The sequence below is a fragment of the Ranitomeya variabilis genome, chromosome 1 (genome assembly GCF_051348905.1).
Source record: "Ranitomeya variabilis isolate aRanVar5 chromosome 1, aRanVar5.hap1, whole genome shotgun sequence".
NCBI classification, from domain to species: Eukaryota; Metazoa; Chordata; class Amphibia; order Anura; family Dendrobatidae; genus Ranitomeya; species Ranitomeya variabilis.
In genome coordinates, this window is record NC_135232.1 from 108,030,645 (window position 1) to 108,058,012 (window position 27,368).

At 44.4% G+C, this 27,368-nt stretch overlaps 1 protein-coding gene across 1 annotated transcript in view; it reads left to right on the plus strand.

The window, feature by feature from the left end:
• The window catches only part of POC5 (POC5 centriolar protein), an 82,898-nt gene that overhangs the window by 23,237 nt on the left and 32,293 nt on the right, over positions 1-27,368 (plus strand). The window contains exons 5-7 of the mRNA XM_077287347.1: positions 4,825-5,033; positions 6,616-6,792; positions 23,501-23,605. Of these exons, the coding sequence (XP_077143462.1) occupies positions 4,825-5,033; positions 6,616-6,792; positions 23,501-23,605 (491 nt within the window). The remainder of the gene's footprint in view (positions 1-4,824; positions 5,034-6,615; positions 6,793-23,500; positions 23,606-27,368) is intronic.

Below are 27,368 nucleotides of genomic sequence, written 5' to 3' on the forward strand. Positions count from 1 at the left end.
TGCTGCAGCCAAAGCCAGAAACTTAGAGCAGTGGTGAGACTCGCCGGTAGACGTGGAGAAGATCAGTACAGTGCAGTTTGTTTCCTTATAGTAGCCTGCAGAAGAGGATGAGCTTTTAAAGCTAAACTATTAATATGGGCATACAGGCTATAGAATGCTGAAAAAAGTCCTCTGTGTGTCTCATATCAGCTGTGTTGTTGGTGATAATCATCTTTTATCACTTTTATATAAATGATCTCTTCCAGGCTCTGGGGAGTTTATTTTACATGAAGGGGGAGCTACTGGTGAGACAAGTAACCAACACAGAACTGGAAAAATGAAATTTGTCTTCTTGCAAACACCTTTTTTCTTCTCAGCTCTGCTGTATTGCAACAATATTACAGCCCTGTCTGCCTGTGAGCTGGAAGCTGAAGCTGAGAGGAACCTGCAGATGTGTCAGGTATAATCACACAAATCTCTGCAGTGAGATCAGGAAAGTTGACCATTACTAGAGATGGGTAAAGTTCAGGGTCCGTATCAAACACCTATTACTCCCATCAGTCTTAGCCTGCTGCCACTAATAACAGCGCGAGCAGGCGGCGGCTGATGGGAGTATTCAGCCGGCACCTGCGCTCTAAATAAATAATTCATCTGTATTTTGGATAACCAGCCAGGCAAAACTGACAGTTGCGGGCTGCAACACGCGGCTGTTAGCTTTAGTAAGGTTGGTTATGAGTAATAGAGGGGTCCCCACGCTGTTTTTTAAATTATTATGGCTCCCATTTTTTACAACCAGCCAAGTTAAAACAGACAGCTGAGGGCTGGTATCCGCAGGCTTGTAAGGGATCATGGATATTGCCCCAGCAAAAAATAGGAGCTCGCAGCTTCCCAGAAAAGGCACATCTATTAGATGCCCCAATTCTAGCGCTTAGCCTGGCTCTTCCCACTTGTCCTGTGGTGGTGGCACGTGGGGTTCATGTTTTTGGGCTTGATGTCACTTTTGTATCGTTCGGTGACATCAAGCCCACGGCTTAGTAATGGGGAAGTGTCTATAATACACCTATCCATAACTAATCCTATAGTTGCGTTGTAAATAAAGACACAGCCAGAACAAAGTCTTTTATTTGAAATAAAAAAAACAGTTACATTTTTATTTAAAAATAACAAACCGTCATACTTCACTAACGCCAATTCCACTGAAGCCATGATCTCCTGAATAAAAATTAAAAAAAACAACCATATCCCTCACCTGTCTGTCGTTCTGTTCCACACTGTAATCTGTCTGGAATAAATAGTTTTCAATCTGGACGTTGCCAAGATGTGACCGTCCAGTCTGAGAACCAATAAGGAATGAGCTGCGAGCATTGCCGCAGTGACTAGCGGTGACGTAATCGAGGATTCTGCTGGTCACTGAGGCTGTGTTCCCAGCCAGGCCCCTGAACTGCGGTGACCTCGGTGAGATCACCGATGGCTTAGTGAGAAAAAGTCCCACAGTGCAGCGGTAATTTCGATGGGAGAAATTTCTCAGTTGAAAACTGTTTATCCCAGACATGGATTACGGCGTGGGAATAATGTAAAAAAACGGCGTGGGGACTCCTCTATTCTTGATAACCAGCCTAGCAAACTATGACAGCTGAAAGTTACAGCCCGCAGCTGTTAGTTTTGCCTAGCTGGTTATCAAAAATACAGGGGAACTCACTCCGATTCTGTTTTTTTTTTTTTTTAATTCTTTATTTAGAGTCCAGGCTTGGGCAGATGGGAGTAGTCGTCCCATCCGCTGACGCAAGTGACCAGAGGTAAACTTTTTACCTCTGATCACAGCTGCGGGCTCACTCTGTCATTTGACAGCGTGGAAACCGCGAGTCTCTGACGGGCGGTAATAATCTTACCACCGATGAGAGACCGTGTTTGCTGTGCTGTCATGCACATGTTAGCGTAGAAAACACTGGATGTTCGGGTCCCCATTCAAGTGAACGGTGTCCGGGTTCGGGCACTCTTCTGGTACCCGAACCAAGCTGTTTTTTTTTTTTGTTTTTTTTTAACGGTTCGACCAAGTCCACCGGACTCAAACATCCAGGGGTTCTCCCATCACTAGGTATTGCACATCACACTGGTAACCATTACATGTAACAGTGTTGACTCCTATATAATATAAGCTCTGGGGGTAGAGTTATCTTCCAGGTAGCGTCCGCCCCACAGCCCTGGAGGAGGTCATTTATATAAAGTGATAAAAGATGATTTCTCAGCAACAAGACATCTGATATGAGACATACTGGTAGGACTGTTTTAATAAAAAGGAACACCTCCTTTAAAGGGAATCTGTCGGGTATCCAAACGCTATTACCTTTGGTGATATCTGTGAGAAAGTAATAGAAATAAATGTCTAGTTATGTTTGTTTTTTTATTTATGATCACAAAGGACCACAAATACATTTAAAAAATTATGCCCTCATTCTGTAACAATTATGTTAATAAATTTGACACGGCTTTTTTTTTGGGGGGGGGGGTGCTTTGTTTTTTTGTTCTTCACAGGAGTGGGACTAGTAACAGCAATTTGGATTGATAATGGCATTTTATTTTTTACATATTTAATTTTTATTTTTCATTTCTTTAACATATTATGACTACAATAATGCCATAAATGGCCTTTCCGGGGATATTTCAAAATGTAAGCTTTTTTATTGTCATTTTATTTGCCTTTTACTGAGGCTGGTATATTGGCCACAGTTACAGGGGAAATTGAGCCTACTGGCTGAATAGCATAGCTGTGTGGGTCTCCTGTGACCCAGCAGCTCTGCCTCCCTCCCATATACACGGCCTAGGAGGGATGATGTTATTGACACAAGCCCTTTAATTTGTTTATAGTTTGTCTACATATCTATGGATAGATAGATAATACCGAGTCCGATGTTTAGTAATAAACATAACAAAATGGTACATAAAGAGTTTAATAAAGACACACCACACAAAATATGTGTTATTAAATGCAATATCTGTTTAATTAAAAAAAAAAAAAAAATGGTGTGGGCCCCTGCGCAATTTTCTGCGCCAGAGAGGGAAAGCTGACGGCCGGGGCCGATGTTTATAGCCTGGGAAGGGGTTAATACCCATGGAGCTTCCCAGGCTATGAATATCAGCCCGCAGCTGTATATTTAGCCTTTAATGGCTATTAAAATAGGGGGACCCCCCCAAAAAAAAAAAAAAAAAAAATTATAGCTAGAAAGGCTATGCAGGCAGCTGCAGGCTAATATTCATAGCCTAGAGAGGGACCATGGATATTGCCCCCAACCCCCCCCCCCCCGGCTACAAGTGCCAGCTCCCAGCCGCCCCAAAAATGGCGCATCTGTAAGATGCACCAATTCAGGGACTTAGCCTCTCTCTACCCACTGTCCTGTAGTGGTGGCATATGGGGTAATAAGGGGTTAATGTCACCTTTGATTGTAAGGTGACATTAAGCCTGGTTAGTAATTAAGAGGCGTCAATAAGACACCTATCCATTACTAATCCTATAGTAGTGAAAGAGTTAAATAAAGACACCGCCAGAAAAAAGTGTTTTAATATTCTTAATTTCACCATTCTTCCAACCACGCCTAATTACCCAAAGTTATCGATCACCTGTAAAAAAAATAATAAACCAACAGTATACTCCCTGTTCCGACGCAGTCCATTTAATAACGAGTGTCCCACGACGATCCCCCCTATAGAACAGTGACATCAGCAGACACACTGACAGGCCTTCAGTGACACACTGACAGGAGACAATGGCTCCTGCAGTGTTATCCCTGAGGGTTCAATGGCCTCTTACTTTACGGCACTGCTGCGTGAGAATTTTCCCATGCAGCTGTGCTGCAAGTGACAGTATGAACTTTACTGTACTCACAGCTGCGGAGGGATACAGTGCGGAAGGATACCTTCCATCATTGTATCCCAGAAGATCGTCGTGGGATACTCGTTATTACATGGATTACTGCGGATCAGGGAGTATACTGTTGGTTTATTATTATTTTTTTTATTTTTATTTTTTACAAGTGATCGATGGCTTCGGGGATTAGCTGTGTGGTGAGTATGTACTGTATGTGTTTTTTTTTTGTTTTTTCGTACACAGACACGCACATCTTCTCCGCCCACACACAGTCTCCGCCCACACACTCTTCCCCCTCCCGATCTGCAGCGTTTCTCGCAGGCACATCCGCAGCAAATTTGCAGATCTTTTTTAAACCTGCGGATTGGCCTGACACAATGGAAGTCAATGGGTGCAGAAACGCTGCAGATCCGCAAAAAGAATTGACATGCTGCGGAAAAAAAAAAGCTGCAATTCCGCACTTTTTTTTTTCTGCAGCATGTGCACAACAAATATCAATTTCACATTGACTGACATTGCTTGTGCACTACACTGTGGATTTGATGCAATTCTGCGCGTCCAAAAACGCCGCTGAAACGCATCAAAATCCGCAACGTGTGCACATAGCCTAATGATATTGCTCAGTACTATGGATACTGATGGCTCTGTTCTAGCAAGGAAGTGAGCAGCGACAGCCTGCATGAGAATAGGTTGTTATACTAATGCAGTGTGTCATGCGTACACGTTAGTATTTTAGACATTTAGTTTAGACTTCAGTATTTGCCTTCCACCTCCAAACCTGAAGGAAATGGACAACATTTTTCATTTTTTTTTTTTATAGCCCTCACACTTGTGCGTGACCTGATAAATTCACACTACTGGTGATGACTTCTTGTCCATTTCCCTGTTATAACGTGTAATCATGTGCATTCACTCTATGGACAGTCAGGGCCTACAGTGATATCCTGAGTGACACTAAGAGTTCCTTTTTTTTCCTACTCTAGTTGAGGAACCTACATTCCCAAGAACCTTTGCATCGGGTATGGAGGCGTTTTCTCCTGTTCATACAGATGATCTGTCTCTCCATGGCTCATCCTCTTCTGCGTCTGCTAGATCCCAGACAGAACGGATCCAAGTAACACAGCTGCCTGTCTCTTCTGAAAGCCTGCAGCTGGTTGAAGACTTACTTGATCTATGGAGCGGTAACCTGAAGGTTGATAGATTTATTCCAAATCCGGGGGTGTTTTTTAGTCTGCACAAACTTATTTTTACCTTAGTTCTTCCGACTTTTCCAGGCGTTTCTAGGCACCTTCCTAACCTCACACGTTGTATAACACAGCTTTTATCTGCTGCTTTGCCTGCTGAATAAGTATAACTTCTGATGGTTACAGGAATATTCAGGTTTATTACCCTTTTGGATTGAGTGTCAGCTCTGTACACAGTGTACACACATTAACTCATGTCATTCTTCATAGTTAACGATCAGATCGTGTAGGAAAACTTTCTCTTACTCTCACAACAGATCCCTCAGTGGGTGTCGGATGTGCTGCCTTAAGGTACCTTCACACTAAACGACTTTGCAACGAGAACGACAACGATCCGTGACGTTGCAGCGTCCTGGATAGCGATATCGTTGTGTCTGACACGCAGCAGCGATCAGGATCCCGCTGTGATATCGTTGGTCGTAGCTGAAAGTCCAGAACTTTATTTGGTCGTCAGATCGGCGTGTATCGTCGTGTTTGACAGCAAAAGCAACGATGCCAGCAATGTTTTACAATGGTAACCAGGGTAAATATCGGGTTACTAAGCACAGGGCCACGCTTAGTAACCCGATATTTACCCTGGTTACCATTGTAAAAGTAAAAAAAAAAACACTACATACTCACCCTCTGATGTCTGTCACGTCCCTCGGCGTCCGCGCTGCTGCTCAGAGCTTCCTGCACTGAATGTGTCAGTGCCGGCCGTAAAGCAAAGCACAGCGGTGACGTCACCGCTGTGCTTAGTGCCGGCGCTTACACAGTGCAGGGAAGCTGAAGGCGAGGGACGCGACAGACATTGCAATGTAAGTATGTAGTGTTTGGGGTTTTTTTACATTTACACTGGTAACCAGGGTAAACATCGGGTTACTAAGCGCGGCCCTGCGCTTAGTAACCCGATGTTTACCCTGGTTACCCGGGCACTTCGGCATCGTTGGTCGCTGGAGAGCTGTCTGTGTGACAGCTCTCCAGCGACGCTGCAGCGATCGGCATCGTTGTCGATATCGCTGCAGCGTCGCTTAATGTGGCGGTACCTTTAGTTTCGCCCTTCACCCTCTAGTCCCGGAGCGCTGCCTACATTGCCTGGATCTGTTAAGGGCAGTGTGTGCTTACTTGTCTTTTGCAAAAGCATTCAGGGGGTCCAATTCGCTCTTTGTCATCCCTGATTGGCAAGAATCAGGCAGCTTAATCATTGCAAAGTGGCCTCAGAACTCCATCAGTGATGCCTACTTTGTTTGCCCCTTTGAACCCCCCTCAAGTAAAACGAAGTGCTGAAGCTAATATTTTTATTACTGAGACCATATTAATTAAAAGACAGCATAAATGAATGGCCATTAATTCTCCATGCATGTAACTTCTTTATATGCTGTGTTCTAATCCTCATTTTGGGTGTGTTTATCCTATAGGGCTGGGATACAATCCTATTACCTGCTCCAAGAGCTATGATGCTGGATTGCAGTAAAAAAAACTTAATGTGCACGTGTGTATATGTATATTTTTTTTATTTTTTTTTTTTATTTTTTTTTATTTTTTTTTAAGACAAATGTGTTGGCGGAGCTGAAAAAATGGCGGATAACAATTATTGAGAAGCACCAGCTGGAGATGAAAAAGCAGAATGAAAAACATACAGAGCATATTAACCACATGAGCAACCAGATAGACAACCTCCAGGCTCTCATACAGGCCTATGAAACCTCCATACATAGAAAAGATGAGGTAACCTTTATTTTTTTATTTTTTTTTGTCGTTTTGTTTTCTAAATTATTAGAGCACATTAGGTGGCTGGCTGCGGACTCTCCAGCCCCTCCATACTCATGATCCCTGGGCTCAGCGCCCCATTGTTCTTTATGACGCTACGACTCATGGCAGCAGCTTATGGGAGGACATTGAAATCCAACATGCAGGATCCTTCTCTTTCAAGAGATCGTCTGTGGGGCAGAGATTTGGGAAGCCCCCATTCACACTTCATTGTAGGCCTTTCCACTGATCTCAGAAGATTCGGGCAACTTTAGTCTAGTATTTTGGGGGTCTTTAGGTTTCCTAATTTCTATACATTTGATTGAGGACCACGCATGTTCTTTTACCTTTACAATAAGTAGAGATAATAATCTTTATTTTTATATAGCGCTAACATATTCCGCAGCACTTTACAGTTTGCACATATATTATCATCACTGTCCCCGATGGGGCTCACAATCTAAATTCCCTAACAGTAAGTTTTTTTTTTGGAATGTGGGAGTAAACTGGAGAACCCAGAGGAAACACACGCAAACACGAGGAGAACATACAAACTCCTTGCAGATGTTGTCCTTGGTGGGGTTTGAACCCATGACCCAAATGCTGCAAGGCTGCAGTGTTAACCACTGAGCCACCATTATGACTGTGCTTTCAGATTCTTCACAGTTGAAGAATGGGTGCTGATGATTGTATTACATGGGATATAATGTCGCCCACATGTCTCTATTAACAGATACTTGTATGCTTCATGAAATAACATTTGATAGATTATCTTTTCTGCCTTGGACCGTTCCTCTTAAATTTAGGAATACATTTACAGCTGGGTCAATAATAGTTGAGGGCTGTCCCTACAGACCAATACTTTCCGTTCAGTGCTGTCAGTGACCATCTGTTGGGTAACACCTCTTTAAATGAAATATTTAAAGCCAGTAATTAAATTGATGCTTAAAAAAAAAAAGCAAACATGCCATGGAAAATATTTTATGATTACTATCTATATTATACTAGTTGGTGGCCCTATTCTAATGCATCGGGTATTCTAGAATATGTATGTAGTTTATTTATGAAGATTTCAGAATAATGCAATGAATACACAGGATTTGGCCGGCCGGGCGCGACCAATTAGCGAAGCATGGTTCAAATCCCGCGCCAATTCGCGGCTGGACTGCGAACAATCAATCAGTGAAGCCAGGGCGAGCTCCAGGTTTTAGAGGGCCCCGGGCGAAAGAGTCTCACAGCCCACGTAGCATATTGCACAGCCACGTAGCATATTGCACAGCCACGTAGTATAATGCACAGCCACGTAGTATAATGCACAGCCACGTAGTATATTGCACAGCCAAGTAGTATATTGCACAGCCAAGTAGTATATTGCACAGCCACGCAGTATATTGCACAGCCACGTAGTATATATTGCACAGCCCACGTATTATATTGCACAGCCCACATATTATATAGCGCAGCCCACGCAGTATATAGCGCAGCCCACGCAGTATATAGCGCAGCCCACGCAGTATATAGCGCAGCCCACGCAGTATATAGCGCAGCCCACGCAGTATATAGCGCAGCCCACGCAGTATATAGCGCAGCCCACGCAGTATATAGCGCAGCCCACGCAGTATATAGCGCAGCCCACGCAGTATATAGCGCAGCCCACGCAGTATATAGCGCAGCCCACGCAGTATATAGCGCAGCCCACGCAGTATATAGCACAGCCCACGCAGTATATAGCAATGTGGGCACCATATCCCTGTTAAAAAAAAAAAAAAAAAAGGATGAAAATAAAAAATAGTTATATACTCACCTTCCGGCGGCCCCCGGATCCAGCCCCGGCATTTATGCCCGGCAAGAATGCCTTGCGGCAATAACCCGTGATGATGTAGCGGTCTCGCGAGACCGCTACGTCATCTGGGGTCCTTGCCGCAAGGCATTTTTGGGACCAGAGCGTCACGAGGAGTGGGAAAGGCTTCCGCGGATGTCGGAAGGTGAGAATATAATGATTATTTTAAAAATTATTATTATTTTTAACATTATATGTTTTCACTATTGATGCCACGGTGTAACGCAGTCCTTTTAACGGACTGCTAAAACGCTATGTGGGCGCTGACTGGAGGGGAGTATGGAGAGGGCACTGACTGGAGGGGAGTAGGGAGGGGCCAATTCGCGGCTCACATACCACGATTCATGATGCACAGATACAGCAGAGAAATATAGCACAGCCACGTAGCATATAACACACCCCACGTAGTATATAGCACAGCCCACGTAGCATATAGCACAGCCCACATAGCATATAGCACAGCCACGTAGCATATAACACTCCCCACGTAGTATATAACACCGCCCACGTAGTATATAACACCGCCCACGTAGCATATAACACCGCCCACGTAGCATATAACAGCCCACGTAGCATAAAACAGCCCACGTAGCATAAAACAGCCCACGTAGCATAAAACAGCCCACGTAGCGTAAAACAGCCCACGTAGCGTATAACAGCCCACGTAGCGTATGACACAGCCCACGCAATATATAACACAGCCCACGTAGTATATAGCAATGTGGGCACCATATCCCTGTTAAAAAAATAAATAAATAAATTAACCCCTTCACCCCCAAGGGTGGTTTGCACGTTAATGACCGGGCCAATTTTTACAATTCTGACCACTGTCCCTTTATGAGGCTATAACTCTGGAACGCTTCAACGGATCCCAGTGATTCTGACATTGTTTTCTCGTGACATATTGTACTTCATGTTAGTGGTAAAATTTATTCGATATAACTTTGGCGAAAATTTTGAAAATTTTGCAATTTTCCAACTTTGAATTTTTATGCCCTTAAATCACAGACATATGTCACGCAAAATACTTAATATGTAACATTTCCCACATGTCTACTTTACATCAGTACAATTTTGGAACCAAAATTTTTTTTTGTGACGGAGTTATAAGGGTTAAAAGTTGATCAGCAATTTCTCATTTTTACAACACCATTTTTTTTTTAGGGACCACATCTCATTTGAAGTCATTTTGAGGGGTCTATATGATAGAAAATACCCAAGTGTGACACCATTCTAAAAACTGCACCCCTCAAGGTGCTCAAAACCACATTCAAGAAGTTTATTAACCCTTCAGGTGTTTCACAGGAATTTTTGGAATGTTTAAATAAAAATGAACATTTAACTTTTTTTCACACAAAATTTATTTCAGCTCCAATTTGTTTTATTTTACCAAGGGTAACAGGAGAAAATGGACCCCCAAAGTTGTTGTACAATTTGTCCTTATCTAGATGTGTGGTGAGCACTTTGACCCACCAAGTGCTTCACAGAAGTTTATAATGCAGAGCCGTAAAAATAAAAAATCATATTTTTTCACAAAAATGATCTTTTCGCCCCCAATTTTTTATTTTCCCAAGGGTAAGAGAAGAAATTGGACCCCAAAAAATGTTGTGCAATTTGTCCTGAGTACGCTGATACCCCATATGTGGGTGTAAACCATTGTTTGGGCGCATGGCAGAGCTTGGAAGGGAAGGAGCGCCATTTGACTTTTCAATGCAAAATTGACTGGAATTGAGATGGGACGCCATGTTGCGTTTGGAGAGCCCCTGATGTGCCTAAACATTGAAACTCCCTACAAGTGACACCATTTTGGAAAGTAGACCCCCTAAGGAACTTATCTAGATGTGTTTTGAGAGCTTTGAACCCCCAAGTGTTTCACTACAGATTATAACGCAGAGCCGTGAAAATATATATATTTTTTTTTTCTCAAAAATGATTTTTTAGCCCCCAGCTTTGTATTTTTACAAGGGTAACAGAATAAATTGGACCCCAAAATTTGTTTTCCAATTTGTCCTGAGTACGCTGATACCCCATATGTGGGGGGGAACCACTGTTTGGGCGCATGACAGAGCTCGGAAGGGAAGGAGCGCCATTTGGAATGCAGACTTAAATGGATTGGTCAGCAGCCGTCACGTTGCATTTGCAGAGCCCCTGATGTACCCAAACAGTACAAACCCCCCACAAGTGACCCCATATTGGAAACTAGACCTCCCAAGGAACTTATCTAGATGTGTTTTGAGAACTTTGAACCCCCAAGTGTTTCACTAAAGTTTATAGCGCAAAGCCGTGAAAATAAAAATTCTTTTTTTTTTCACAAAAATGATTTTTTAGCCCCCAGTTTTGTATTTTCACAAGGGTAACAGGATAAATTAGACCCCAAAAGTTGTTGTCCAATTTGTCCTGAGTACGCTGATACCCCATATGTGGGGGGGAACCACTGTTTGGGTGCATGACAGAGCTCGGAAGGGAAGGAGCGCCATTTGGAATGCAGCCTTAAATGGATTGGTCTGCAGGCGTCACGTTGCATTTGCAGAGCCCCTGATGTACCCAAACAGTACAAACCCCCCACAAGTGACCCCATATTGGAAACTAGACCTCCCAAGGAACTTATCTAGATGTGTTGTGAGAACTTTGAACCCCCAAGTGTTTCACTACAGTTTATAACGCAGAGCCGTGAAAATAAAACATCTTTTTTTTCCCACAAAAATGATTTTTAGCCCCCCAAATTTTTATTTTCCTAAGGATAACAAGAGAACTTGGACCCCAGAAGTTGTTGTTCAATTTGTCCCGAGTACGCTGATAACACATATGTTGGGGTAAACCCCTTTTTGGGCGCACGGGAGAGCTCGGAAGGGAAGGAGCACTGTTTTACTTTTTCAACGCAGAATTGGCTGGAATTGAGATTGGACGCCATGTCGCGCTTGGAGAGCCCCTGATGTGCCTGGACAGTGCAAAGCCCCCAATTCTACCTGAAACCCTAACCCAAACACACCCCTAACCCTAATCCCAACGGTAACCCTAACCACACCCCTAGCCCTGACACACCCATAATTCTAATCCCAACCCTAATCCAAACCCTAACCCTAACTTTAGCCCCAACCCTAACTTTAGCCCCAACCCTAACTTTACCTCCAACCCTAGCCCTAACCCTACCCCTAACCCTAAACGTGACTGAAATACGTGGCACTGAAATACGTGGCACTGAAATACGTGGCACTGAAATACGTGGCACTGAAATACGTGGCACTGAAATACGTGGCACTGAAATACGTGGCACTGAAATACGTGGCACTGAAATACGTGGCACTGAAATACGTGGCACTGAAATACGTGGCACTGAAATACGTGATACGTGGCACTTAAATACGTGACACTGAAACACGTGGCACTGAAATACGTGATACGTGGCACTTAAATACGTGGCACTGAAACACGTGGCACTGAAATACGTGGCACTGAAATACGTGGCACTGAAATACGTGGCACTTAAATACGTGGCACTTAAATACGTGCACTTAAATACGTGGCACTGAAATATGTGATACGTGGCACTTAAATACGTGGCACTGAAACACGTGGCACTGAAATACGTGATACGTGGCACTGAAATACATGGCACTGAAATACGTGGCACTGAAATACGTGGTACTGAAATATGTGGCACTGAAATACGTGATACGTGGCACTTAAATACGTGGCACTTAAATACGTGGCACTGAAACACGTGGCACTGAAACACGTGGCACTGAAACACGTGGCACTGAAATACGTGGCACTGAAATACGTGGCACTGAAATACGTGGCACTTAAATACGTGCACTTAAATACGTGGCACTGAAATATGTGATACGTGGCACTTAAATACGTGGCACTGAAACACGTGGCACTGAAATACGTGATACGTGGCACTGAAATACATGGCACTGAAATACGTGGCACTGAAATACGTGGTACTGAAATATGTGGCACTGAAATACGTGATACGTGGCACTGAAATACGTGGCACTGAAATACGTGATACGTGGCACTGAAATACGTGGCACTGAAATACGTGGCACTGAAATACGTGGCACTGAAATACGTGGCACTGAAATACGTGGCACTATGACTGTCAGAAAATGTTCGTTAAACGGTTAGGGGTAGAGTTAGGGTTAGGGTTTGGATCCCTCTATCACCTTGATTGTGGTGGGTGGCTTTTCAGTGTGTTTTCTGTTTTTTTTCGATAAAAATGCATGCGTTTTTAACGCAAACAAACGCATGTGCTTAAAAACGCAAGAAAATACTGCAGGTTGTATTTCTGAAAATGAACGCATGCAGAAAAATCCGCATGCGTTCGAAAACGCGACCAAACGCGTACAAAAAAACCGCATGCGTTTTCAATGTTAAATATAGGGGAAAAACGCATGCGTTTTTTTGTGCAAAAAACGCTGCAGACAAAAACGCAAGTGTGAAACCAGCGACTCTTTTTATAGCAAAAAAGTTTTTGCGTCTCCACATTTTGAGACCTATAATTTTTCCACATTTTGCTCCACAGAGTCATGTGAGGTCTTGTTTTTTGCGGGACGAGTTGACGTTTTTATTGGTAACATTTTCGGACACGTGACCGTTTTTGATCGCTTTTTATTCCGATTTTTGTGAGGCAGAATGACCAAAAACCTGCTATTCATGAATTTCTTTTGGGAGAGGCGTTTATACCGTTCCGCGTTTGGTAAAATTGATAAAGCAGTTTTATTCTTCGGGTCAGTACGATTACAGCGATATCTCATTTATATCATTTTTTTATGTTTTGGCGCTTTTATACGATAAAAACTATTTTATAGAAAAAATAATTATTTTGGTATCGCTTTATTCTCAGGACTATAACTTTTTTATTATTTTGCTGATGATGCTGTATGGCGGCTTGTTTTTGGCGGGACAAGATGACGTTTTCAGCGGTACCATGGATATTTATATCAGTCTTTTTGATCGCGTGTTATTCCACTTTTTGTTCAGCGGTATGGTAATAAAGCGTTGTTTTTTGCCTCGTTTTTTTTTTTTTTTCTTACGGTGTTTACTGAAGGGGTTAACTAGTGGGGCAGTTTTATAGGTTGGGTCGTTACGGACGCGGCAATACTAAATATGTGTACTTTTATTTTGTTTTTTTTATTTAGATAAAGAAATGTATTTATGGGAATAATATATATATTTTTTTTATTATTTATTTAGGAATTTTTTTTTTTTTTTTTTTTTTTTTTTTTTTTTTACACGTGGAAAAAATTTTTTTTTACTTTTTTACTTTGTCCCAGGGGGGGACAATACAGATCATTGATCTGGCAGTGTGCACAGCACTCTGCCAGATCGACGATCTGCTGTGCAGGGCTGCAGGCTTACCAGTGTCTGCTCTGAGCAGACACTCGGTAAGCCACCTCCTTCCCTGCAGGACCCGGATGCCGCGGCCATCTTGGATCCGGGACCTGCAGCCAGGAAGGAGGTAGGAGACCCTCGCAGCAACGCGATCACATCGCGTTGCTCCGGGGGTCTCAGGGAAGCCCGCAGGGAGCCCCCTCCCTGCGCGATGCTTCCCTATACCGCCGGTACACTGCGATCATGTTTGATCGCGGTGTGCCGGGGGCGGTCCATGACCGCTCCTGGCACATAGTGCCGGATGTCAGCTGCGATAGGCAGCTGACACCCGGCCGCGATCGGCCGCGCTCCCCCCGTGAGCGCGGCCGATCGCGTATGACGTACTATCCCGTCGGTGGTAATACGGGCCCACCCCACCTCGACGGGATAGCACGTCTGATGTCAGGAAGGGGTTAAAGAGACCGCTACGTCATCATCTCGCGAGACCGCAATGCATTCTTAGGACCGGAGCGTCGCGAGGAGCGGGAAAGGCGCCAAAAGGTGAGAATATAAAGATTTTTTTTAATTATTTTTAAAATTAGATCTTTTTACTATTGATGCTGCATAGGCAGCATCAATAGTAAAAAGTTGGTCACAGAGTTAATATCAGCGTTAATGGACTGCGTTACCCCGCGGTGTAACGCAGCCATTAACCCTGTGTGAGCGCTGACTGGAGGGGGCACTGACGGAGAGTAGGAAGGTGCGAATTCGCGGCCGGACTGTGCCCATCGCTGATTGGTCGGGATTTCCGTGACAGACAAACAGACGGAAGTGACCCTTAGACAATTATATAAATGGATAAAAAAATATATCAGAAGTCCACTCACATTCTTTTTCCACTTGTTACTCTAGTAAAGTGAAATTTTGAGATTTGTTGTAAAGAAACTCTCCCAACAAGTTTTTTCCCTAACCCTTTCTAAATATGTATGTAGTTTTGCATGTTCATTAAAAAAAAAAACGTATCGATCCCTGTCTTCTCCGGCTTTCAGCACCATTCCCATCTTTTTCTCGACTGTGTGACCTTAGATCAGAATAGCCGAGCCACACAGGGGTTTATGTGTGGACTGGAAGTCACTTTCATAGTGTAAGTCTATGCAGCCTTGTTCTGAGTCTTAATAGCTGACATTGTATATTCAAATTGCCTCTTCTGAGAAAAAGAGGACTTAAACTCTATAGCGCCACGTGTTGGAAGTAGTGATCCTACATGTCACAATCAACCCTTTAACGAGTCGTGTAATATGACTTAGGATAAAAGCCAAATCAGTATCCCAATTCACAGACATGGTGTTTCGGGCTGTTGGCCCTCGTCAGTGTGAAGCATGAGAACTGATTTTGCTAGGTGAGAGGCTCTGGACTGGGGTCTAAGGGGTAACGTTTCTCCTTGTGGAGAGTGACATACCAGCTGGCTTGTCAAGGTAAGGAGGCTTATTCGCCGTGCAATGCTCCTCTGGGAAATTAAATATTCAAATTGCCTCTTCTGAGAATAAGAGGACTTAACTCTATAGTGCCACATGTTGGAAGTAGCAATCCTACAAGTCACAATCAACCCTCTAACGAGTTGTGCAATATGACTTAGGATAAAAGCCAAATCAGTATCTCAATTCGCAGACACGGTGTTTTGAGCTGTTGGCCCTCGTCAGTGCGAAGCATGAGAACTGATTTGGCTAGGTGAGAGGCTCTGGACTGGGGTCTAAGGGGTAACGTTTCTCCTTATGGAGAGTGATGGCGCTATAGAGTTTAAGTCCTCTATTTAATTTCCCAGAGGAGCATTGCACGGCGAATAAGCCTCCTTACCTTGACAAGCCAGCTGGTATGTCACTCTCCATAAGGAGAAACGTTACCCCTTAGCTGACATTGGGAATTCAGCGATCGCTCCATACATTGGGATCCGGCAAAGCTGGAAACTGAATAACACAGCAATCTGTAGATATTTTACTGCACTTAATACTTGTACATTGTATACATAGTAAATAAGGAATGGATACAAATAAAATGACTAGATGATATTCTTTGACGTCACAATTCATGAACCCAGCTTTATTTATACTATTTAACGAGAGCGGTGTAAAATCTCAGCGTTACAGAAATGAATTGGAAGAAAATTTGCTAATTTTTGTTTCCAGAAAACTAGCAGAGAGTGCCGATAATTCCCCCATCTTCTTATTTCTATACATATCTAATGTAAACCGAAATGTCTTGCCGTTGTTATTAGGTAGACATACTTTTACATGAATGGTACAAGGTGATGTGGAGCTCATTTATCTTGCTCTTGACGTGGCACTGGTGATTAATGTGTTCTCAGTGCGATCTGTCTCTGGATGAGCACATTTGCCGTCAGTGTCGAGAACGCTTCACGTTCTCATAGGCACCTGAGGATGACACTGCCTTTGGGCTTCCTTTAAATATCTAAAGAAAATAAAACATGATTCACAAGACGGATACAGTATCTGCTCGAGTGAAGTGATTTCTTATTTTGATATGGTGGATAATTAATTTTTTTTCACGTTAAAATAAAATATACACACAGGCCTATATACACCAATAACCGGTTCTGGACACTTGTGTTAATTTAAGGGGACTGGGGCAAAAGGGCACAAAGTCACAAATTTTTGCACAGATTGTTAGCACCAAATTCACACCTTTTCACATAAACTGGAATAGAGGGAGTGATGAATTCTCCATATAGAGGGCATGCAAAGGGTTTTAGGAGTTGTAGGCAAAAAAAGAGGGATAGGTCATTGGAAACTGTCCAGCACCCAGGGGTTGTCTTTTTCAAATACTATAGTCCACAGTGTGAAATAAAAATAACCCATACTTCGCTGTTGCACTTGCGATATTCCAGCAACATTGGCATGGGGTTAAATTCATCCATTGGTTGTATAAATTATTCTTTTGAAAGCTGAAACCCTCAGAAATGTGGTTTAGGTTAAGAAAATAAATTGGCGTCAATGCAGAAATATTGATCAGTTAATGGACACAGAATGGTCAGATTTTGGCAAGACAAAAGTTTTGTCGCCCACAGAAAGTAATGTGATATTCAAACAAATGATTAACTTAAAATACAAATATATGTTGCATGTCATTGGTGAATTAAGTTGTGGTGCTATTAGAGACATATTTAATATTTTGTGTGATTTCCATGAGATTGAAGGACTGTATCCATGCTGTTCAACAATGATTCATACAATTTATTAATGAAGTCATCAGGAATAGTAAAGAATGCAGTCTTGCATGCCTCCCAGAGTTCATCTAGATTCTTTGGTTTTGTCTTCCAAGCTTCCTCTTTCATCCTACCCCAAACATGCTCAATGATGTTCATGTCTGGTGACTGGGCTGGCCAGTTCTTGAGCACCTTGATCTTTTTTGCCTGGAGGATGTATGAGATGGAGCACCATCCTGCTGCAGAATTTGACCCCTTTTATGATTTGCAATATAAGACGTAGCTAATACTACTTGATATTTTAGGTTATTGATATTGCCTTCCACCTTGCAAATGTTTCGCACACCCCCATACTGAATGTAACCCCAGACCATGATCTTTCCACCACCAAATTTAACTGTTTTCTGGGTGTATTTTGGATCCATACAGGCTCCAGTAGGTCTCCTGCAGTATTTGCGGCGGCTGTGGTGTAATTCTACTGAAGATTCATCAGAGAAATCCACCTTCTGCCACTTTTCCAGCGTCCATCTGTTTAGCAGGCTGTGGGACTTTGCAAATGCCTCTCAGTTTTTTATTTGCCTTTTGTTTAGTGCTGGCTTCTGGGCACTGATTCGACTATGGAGGCCATTTCGAGACAGAATCTTACAAACTGTCCTAGTTGACACAGGGACTTGAGGTGACCAGGCCTGTTGGAGCTCTGCTGCAGTGGAAGAGGGGCTTGCTTTGTATTTTGTAACCAACAAACATTCCTCCTGAGCAGTTGTCTCGCGGGGTCTGCCGGACCTGGGCTTGTCAAACACATCTCCAGTCTCTTCAAATCTTTATTAAATTCTTTGTAGTTGACACTGAGACACATTAAAGGTGCCAGCCACCTGTGCCGTGGATCTGGTCTTCAGCCTCTTGATAATCCAGGCTTTGGTCGCAGGGTGGGTTTTTGGCATGTTGTCAAAGCTCAAGTTGCAGTTCAAGTGAAGGTCTGGGGTGCTGGGTTTCTTTTGATACACACACACTAATTAACCGATCATTTACTGAGCACAGGTGAGGATGTAAACTAGGATTGGGTGCATTATATGACCAGGCGACAAAACTTTTGTCTTGCCAAAATCTGACCATTCTGTGTCCATTAACTGATCAATATTTCTGCATTGATGCCGATTTATTTTCTTAACCTAAACCACATTTTGGAGGGTTTCAGCTTTCAAAAGAATAATTTATACAACCAATGGATTAATTTAATGTCAGGTTATAAGCTTTTAATTACATAACGTGGATAAGTGACATAACTTCTGTCAGGGAGTGTAGTGGGCAACCCTTTTAATTGCTTAGTATCTGCTCACATAATTACTTATTTATGTTTGTGGATTAAAATAGAAGTGAAATGTTACGGATTTCCACCTCCTTCTTACTCTTTAGCAATGTAGTCTTCCCTCTTTTACCTCGGTCAGGTCATTGAGATGTCAGCCATAATAACTGCATGGAGTACCCTTGTATCACGTCATCTTCTTCAGCTGTTTTTCTTCATTACATGTTTTGACAGTCCAGTAATAAATTTGTTAAACACAGAAGTCGTTAAATTGACAAGCTGATAATATTGCCTTATGCAATAATAACTGTGTGCTTTATTATTGAAGAATCAGCGTTTAGAAGGAATATATTGAGAATTATGTCAGCATAGATCATAAACCATCTGACCTGTGCTTTTCTCACCTTTCTCCTATATATCCCACATTGAAGCCTGCTAAGCCCCGCATTTAGCGTCTACATGTAAACCAGCTCGCATGCCATCCGATCTAATGATAGTTTAATGTACTTTGATATGGCTGAGCACATACACGCTAAATGATCTTATTTGTCCCTGAAAAGATAAATGAGCATTTGTGTACCGCTCCCGCTGTCTGCGTGGGAACGTCGGCTATGTGCACAGCGGCAGGAAGACTACAGAGGTGATTGATTAGCTGAGCCATGTTCCTGCAGCCTATAATTATATCTCGGTATAGTCAGTTTGCTGGATTACGGCGTTTTTGTTTTCCCAATCAGGCGCTCATTATAATAATTATAATTCCTCAATAACCACAGCTTAATCATACTACCACACAACTCAGCCGCTGGCCTCCTCTAAAATGGCAAGCAGTGCCCTGAGCTTCACGTATCTGTGGGCTGACGCTCCAGAAACTGAATGTTATTGTGCACGGAAATATAAATGGTGCATATAAGTCTACACATCACTATTAGAATGCTGGGTTTTTGACTTGTAAAAAAAACTTGCCAAGAAGAAACATTTGAAAACTTTCCACACTTAATGTCAATGATAATCTCTGTACAGATCCATTGAGAAAAAAAACTGAAAAATGGAGAGCTGAAATACTGGCTTTGCATATACAGGGTGATCATAAAAGATTAATTGGCTTTGAAAGAGGAGTATTTCAGAATGTATTACATGCACAATAATGAATGGCACGTACGGACATGAACTGCAAGTTTGGCACACAATGTTTACATATGTTCTGTGTCCTCCTTTTGTCACACATCTATGCGGTAATCCATTTGGACCCAAACACACTGCAGCATGTCCCCGTCAATGGTCATTAGAGTGGTAGTGCGGTCCCGGAAATCATACAGCGTTTCTGACAAAGGCGGCACGTAAACTATGTCTCTGACATACCCCCCAAAGGAAGGAGTCATACACTGTCCCATCCGGAGATCTGGGGGACCATCTGAAGAGTGCCTAGACAACACCAGTACAGCGCCCAATCCATCGGTTTGGTATTTCCTGGTGGAGATAGCGAGGCCCCCCCTGAGTGCCACCTGGTGAGTCACAAGCGAGTTTGCATGTGCGAGAGATGTGACCTTTTGATACGTTACTAATTATTACAAACGGGTGAAATTTATATCTTTACAGTAATAAATGCAAAACCCGATGAATCTTTGATAATCACCCTGTGTATGCACACCCTTAACTAGTACTTTGTTGAAGTACCCTTTGAATATATGACTTCATTCAGTCTTACTGTGTAACAGTCTATCAGCGTGGCTCATCTAGAATTTGCAATCGTTGTTCACTCCTACTTATAGTAGTGCTTTTAAAGGGATCTGTCACGCCATTTTAGGGTATGTGCACACGTCCGGATTTCTTGCAGAAATTTCCTGAAGAAAACCGGAAATTTTCTGCAAGAAATCCCCTTTTTTTTTTTGCGTTTTTTTTCCGTTTTTTTTAGCATTTTGCAAGCGTAATTAGCTTGCAGAATGCTAAAGTTTTCCAAGCGATCTGTAGCATCACTTGGAAAACTGACTGACAAGTTGGTTACACTTGTCAAACATAGTGTTTGATAAGTGTGACCAACTTTTTACTATAGATGCTGCCTATGCAGCATCTATAGTAAAAGATAGAATGTTTAAAAATAATTAAAAAAAATGGTTATACTCACCCTCTGCAGACAGCCAATCTCCTCAGCGGCGTCCGTTCCTATAGATGCCGGTGTGGTTCAGGACCTTCGATGACGTCGCGGCTTGTGATTGGTCGCGTGAGTCACATGAGCGGTCACGCGACCAATCACAAGACAGCGACGTCATCACAGGTCCTGAACCACACCATCTATAGAAACGGAAGAGAAAGCATGCACCAGAGAGGTGAAAACACTTCGGGGGCCATCAGAGGGTGAGTATAGGACTATTTTTTATTTTAATTCTTTTTTTTTTACCAATTATATGGTGCCCAGTCCGTGGAGGAGAGTCTCCTCTCCTCCACCCTGGGTACCAACCGCACATAATCTGCTTACTTCCCGCATGGTGTGCACAGCCCCGTGCGAGAAGTAAGCAGATCAATGGGCTCCTAGGTGTGCGGAATCCCCGCAATTCCGCATTTTTAATGAACATGTTGCTTTTTTTTCCGTGATGCGATTTTTTTTCGCGGAAAAAATCGCAACATTTGCACAAAAAATGCGGAATACCCTGTAAATAATAGGAGGCATATGTAAGCGTTTTTTTCGCGTTTTTATCACGTTTTTATAGCGAAAAAACGCGAAAAATCCTGAACGTGTGCACATGGCCTTAGGCCTATAAGCTGCGGCCACCACCATTAGGGGCTTATCTACAGCATTCTATAATACTGTAGATAAGCCCCTGATGTAACCTGAAAGATAAGAAAAACAAGTTAGATTATACTCACTCAGGGGCGGTCCCGATGCGGTTCGGGTCCGATGGGCATCACGGTCCGGTCCGGGGCCTCCTATCTTCATACAATGACGTCCTCTTCTTTGCTTCCTGCCGTGGCTCCGGTGCAGGGGTGCTTTATCTGCCCTGTTGAGGGCAGCGCAATGTACTGCAGTGCGCAGGCGACGGGCCTCTCTGACCTTTCCCGGCACCTGCGTACTGCAGTACTTTGCCCTGCGACGCCCATCGGATCGGACCGCACGGGACCGCCCCCCGGTTGAGTATAATTTAACTTGTTTTTCTTAACTTTCAGTTTACATCGGGGGCTTATCTACAGCATTATAGAATGCTGTAGATAAGCCCCTGATGGCGGTGGCCTTAGCTTATAGGCCTACAATGGGGTGACAGATTCCATTTAATCTGTCAGATTCTGAGGGTATCTCCTGTGTACAGCGCCTTCTTCAGGTCCCCCGTAGATTTTCGATTGGATTCAAGACTAAGCTCTGGCTGGGCCATAACAAAACTAGTATCTTCTGGTGATGCCATTTTTTTCCCGTTTGGTTATTTGGAGGTATGCTTTGGGTTGCTGCCGCTCTGAAATGTGAAATTCCTCTTCAGCCTTTTAGCAGAGACCTGACGGTAATGTTGCGAAAGTGATAGATATTTGGGACTGTTCATAATTCCCTCCACCTTGACTAAAGCCCCAGTTTCCTCTGCTGAAAAACAGCCACATGATATAATGCTGCCTCCATCAGACTTCACCTAACGGCTGAATGAGCACAATGTTTTGTTGTTGTTTTTTTCTCGTGCTCTGTTATTTATTCTCCTATTACATACAGGTGCTTCTCACAAAATTAGAATATCATCAAAAATTAATTTATTTCCGTTCTTCAATACAAAAAGTGAAACTCATATATGATATAGAGTCATTACAAACAGAGGAATCTATTTCAAGTGTTTATTTCTGTTAATGTTGATGATTATGGCTTACAGCCAATGAAAACCCAAAAGCCATTGCCAGTGCTGATGGGCATGTGGAATGATGCGTTCCCTGTCGGCACGTGTTAAATGTCAGTGACGGAGATTGACAGCAGCATGGAGCTCCACTCGCAGCTGTTAGTGGCAGATGATAGTCAGGGACACCACATATGACATAAATGCATATCATATGTCATGAAGGGGTTAATGTTACTATACCCCCAAAGACATTTTAAGAACCAATACTGTGCACAGTGTGTGAAATAAATGGGGAATAAAATATAAAAATTGCAAAAAATAAAATAGAAAAAAAGCATTAAAATGAGACACTGCCAGTCTGGATCATTGTTTCTAGCTCTGCACCTGTCACAAAATGTCTAGTATTTCAAAATAGTTTCTACGAAAAGGGGAACAATTTTAAATGTTTCTAGTGGTAGAAAAAAAAAATAAGCCCCATGTATCGCGGGGAAAAGGCAAAAATTATTTGAATGAGAAAAAAATGTAAAGTTGTGCAGAGCACTTGTACCATAAAACCTGAAAAAAATGAGCCTGGTCAGGAACAGGGGAAAATGACCCAGTCGTGAACTGGTTAAGCAAATATTTGTACTACTTGCTGGATGACAATTCATGAAACATTTGTTTTTTTTTTTCTTTTATACATAGAACATTTAGAGTGCAGTTGCATATTTTCCATGCAGACTCTGGCACGCACAAACTGCCTCTAATTATTTCTAATGCAGCTTTTCTCCACTTTGTGGAAGATCTGAAAATTGCTGAGGAAGCTCCCGTGCCTCTCCGTAACCTGATGTCCTGTAGGGACCTGCATTTATCCAACATGTATGAGATATCCTATTGACTCTTCTCTGCTGGAAGTCCACTTGTTTCACTACCCTGCAGAAAATCCTGCCGGCTGGTGTATAGTGGGGACAAGTCACAATTCTTTTTACTTTTATCATTTCTAAGTTTGATGTTCCTTTAATGGTCAGAATATTCGATTCCTTCCTTTGACACAGATGAATACTGACATCCGTTGTTGATGCCAATAATAACCCCTTTACGTGCTGCTCACAAGGCTTGATGGTTCTCTTTGCTTCCACGTATGATTCATTCATGTTTAGCAATCTCTTGATACATTTGTCCAAGCTCTGACATCACCAAATGCAATGTTCTTTTACCCCTAGGTGATTTCTAACCTGACCCATGCTCTGGAGAAGCAGAAAGAAAAGACTGAACTAATGCGAACATTTTCCCACTGGCGTCTTCAGCAAATAGAAGCCAGACAAGAGGTGAATGGCATGTGAATCATTCCCAGGAATCCGTCTGCATCCTTGCTATAGTAGTGTCCTTGTGACTGGTACTAAGAATTGACCTTCTCGGAGTCTGCACTGGCTCAGGGATGCTAAGTATTAACATATCATTCAGGTCTATTAGGTTATTGTAGTGATCATTTCTTTATCGCTTCATTGGGGGACACAGGACAACCATGGGTGTATGCTGCTGCTGCTAGGAGGCTGACACTATGCAAAAAAGGAAAAAAGGCGTGGCTCCTCCCCGGCAGTATACACCCACCGACAGGCACCAAGTACCTCAGTTTGTGCTTAGTGTCTGTAGGAGGCAGACCTGGATCTTCAGATCCGCTGCTAAGCTTGATTCCTTTACAGGTTTTTGTTGTTTTTATTAATGTTTTGGCTTTTCTTTTTCAGATCACAGCATTCAGGGATTCAGGGTGTCGTCCGCATCGCAGCTCTCAGACCGCCGGCAGGACATTATCCCCTGTCACCCTCCCAGGTGCTCCAGGGTTTTTATGGTGGCGGTCCTTGCCAAACAGTCCCCCTCACCCCTCTCCTCGGAGAGGGCTGAGAGGAAAACGGTGGTCACCAGCGGTGACCCTCCCCCTTGTCTTTGGGGTCGAGGCCGTCTTCTGGACGAAGGATTCCGTTTCCAGCGACCCCTCTCTCATCGGGCCCCTGGACGATCCTCTCTCCCTCTACCTGTGGAACCGGAACATGCAGGTACCAGCGCTTCAGCAGCCGCTCCCCCGCAGCAATGTACAGCGCTCTCACACAGAGTCCCGGCCGTTTTTACTTTCACTTTCACCGCTGCAGATGGCCACGCCCCCTCCTCGTGCGCGCTTTTTCGGCGCTCTTTTCCTCCTCCACTCAGGAGAGCTCTTACATCTCGGGCACACCCTTCCCTTTCGGTGCGGCTCTATCAGGAGCCTTGACTTATTCCTCACAGCACAGCTCCGACCCTTCTTCACCGCTGACACTTCCTGCCTCAGCAGCTCCGTGCACAAGAGACATCGTGCGTTGGGGGACACAGATCTCTGCGGTAGGATTGCAACACTTTTTTTTTTTTTGGCCCCTCCCCCGGTATTATCCATACCACTGTAGGCCCCTTAGTCTTTTCTGTAGTATAGTGCTGCAGAATATCCTTATGTCCAACTCTTCTGGAGCTTTTCTTACCAAACCTACCATAACTCACTACGCCTGTGCTCGTTGTAAGATAAAGTGGTCTGTAGGCCAATCGTCACCTCTCTGCCAGTCCTGCAGTCCTCCTGCCATGTCTGCCCCGCAGGAAGCTTCTGACTCTCGGGATGGGGGTGCTCCCCCTCCCCCTGAGTGGGCCGTTGCTATCTCGCAGTCGGTCTCTGATTTGACTAAGGTGTCCCAGTCCCTGGTCCAGGCGCATGAACGTCTTCCACAGCTTCCTTCAGCCACCAGTGCTCCGTCCGTCTCCCATGGCGAGTCGGCCACACCTGACCCTGAACCACAGGGAGACAAATCAGCCAGCCGCTCTAGAAAGAGGACTCTGTCTGGCTCTTCGTCTGGTTCTCCGGGTCCCTCCGCAGTGCTCAAATTGCTCTCCTCCTCCCAATCCCCCTCCTCGGAGGGGGACATTGGGTCTGATGTGGATTCCCAGTCCGGTTCTGACTCCGATTCAGACCAGACTTCTAGCATGCAGGCTGTCGTAGATAGTCTTATTTCGGCTATCTCGCAAACCCTCAAACTAAAACAAGATGAGGTTTCCTCCCAGGATTCCTCTGTCTCCTTTAAGCGGGTGAAACGTCCCTCGCTCCTTTCCTACCATGATGAGTTTGAGTCTACCCTGTCTAAACACTGGGAACATCCTGAAAAACGTTTTTCGGGTAGAAAACATCTGGACGTGCTCTATCTCTTTAGCGCCGATCTTCTCTCCAAGTGGGCTGAGTCTCCCAACGTCGATCCGCCGATCTCCCGTCTTTCCTCCAAGACGGTTCTCTCCTTACCAGACGGCGCGTCGCTTAAGGACGCATCCGACAGACAAATTGAGGCTCTAGCCAAGTCAGCTTTCGAAGCAACGGGTGCTTCCCACTGCCCCAGTTTTGCTTCTACCTGGGTGGCTAAGCCCACCTCTGCCTGGGCCAAGATCCTCCATCGGGCATTTTGGCTTCTGCCTCCCCTACCGAGCTGGCTGACCTCGCAGACCAGATTAACCACGCAGGGAAATACCTTCTCACTGCCTCTCTAGATGCAGCAGCCTGTTCAGCCAGAGCAAGCAGCAACATTGTCGCTATTCGCCGCTTTCTTTGGCTCAAAGCATGGAATGCAGATGCTATTTCCAAAAAGTCTCTCACTAACTTGGCGTTTCAAGGTTCCAGGCTTTTTGGTGCTCGTCTGGATCAAATTATCTCAGACGCGACTGGGGGCAAGAGTACCTCTCTCCCCCAGTCCAAGCCAAAGCGCTTCTTTAACCCAAAAAGGTCCTCAAACATTTCGCCCCTTTCGTCCGTTTGCAGCCTTCCCAGGTCTTCCGGACCTCGTTCCAACAGATACCGTTCCAAGTGACGGGTCGCCCCCACCTGGGAGACTTTCCAGGGTGGGAGGCAGGCTTCTTCTCTTCAAAGACACCTGGCTGTCAATGATCAGCGATGCCTGGGTCAGAGAGATTATTACCTCCGGGTACAAGATCGAATTTTCTACCCTCCCAGAAAATCGCTTCTTTCTCTCTCGTCCCCCAAAGCAACCGTCCCATTTACCCGGCTTGCTTCAAGCCGTAACGTCTCTGGTCGCCGCCGGAGTCGTAGTTCCCGTTCCTTCCGAATAACGTTTTTCCGGGTTCTATTCGAACCTTTTTGTAGTCCCAAAGAAGGACGGGTCTCTTCGCCCTATCCTAGATTTGAAGCTTCTCAACCGCCACGTCCGACCTCGCCACTTCAGAATGGAATCCCTGCGGTCAGTGATCGCCGCCATGGAACCCGGGGAGTTCCTCTGCTCGGTCGACATCCAAGATGCGTACCTTCATGTCCCCATCTGCGTACGGCATCAGAGATTCCTTCGGTTTGCTATCGGGGACAATCACTACCAATTCACGGCTCTCCCCTTTGGTTTAGCGTCTGGCCCCAGGGTCTTCACCAAAATCATGGCTGCGGTCATGGCCCTCCTTCGTTCCAGGGGGATCCTCGTTATCCCCTACCTGGACGATCTGTTGATCAAAGGGTCCTCTCGTCTAGACTGTGCCCACAGTCTCCCGGTCTCCCTGGACACACTGACCCATCTCGGCTGGATTATCAACCGGACCAAGTCCTCTCTGATTCCGTCCCAACGACTGTCCTTCCTGGGCATGTTGTTCGACATGATCTTAGCTCGGGTCTTCCTCCCAGAGGACAAGTTCTCAGTACTCCTCAAGGCGGTCCGCCTTCTCAAACGCCCAGATCCTCAGTCACTTCGTTTCTGCATGGGAGTCCTGGGAAGATGGTGGCCTCCATGGAGGCTGTTCCTTTCGCCCAGTTCCACACCCGCCCCCTCCAACTATTCCTCCTATCCACCTGGAACAGGTCCTTGGACTCCCTGGACCGTCCCGTCCACCTTCCTCTCCAGGTCTGTCAGCCCCTAACCTGGTGGACGCTGTCCTCCTCTCTCCTGAGAGGAAGATCATTTCTTCCCCTTCAATGGCAGGTCATCACCACCGATGCCATCCTTCTCGGGTGGGGAGCAGTCTTCCGACAACACACGGCTCAGGGCCGTTGGACCACCCAGGAAGCTCTCCTTCCCATCAACCTTCTGGAGA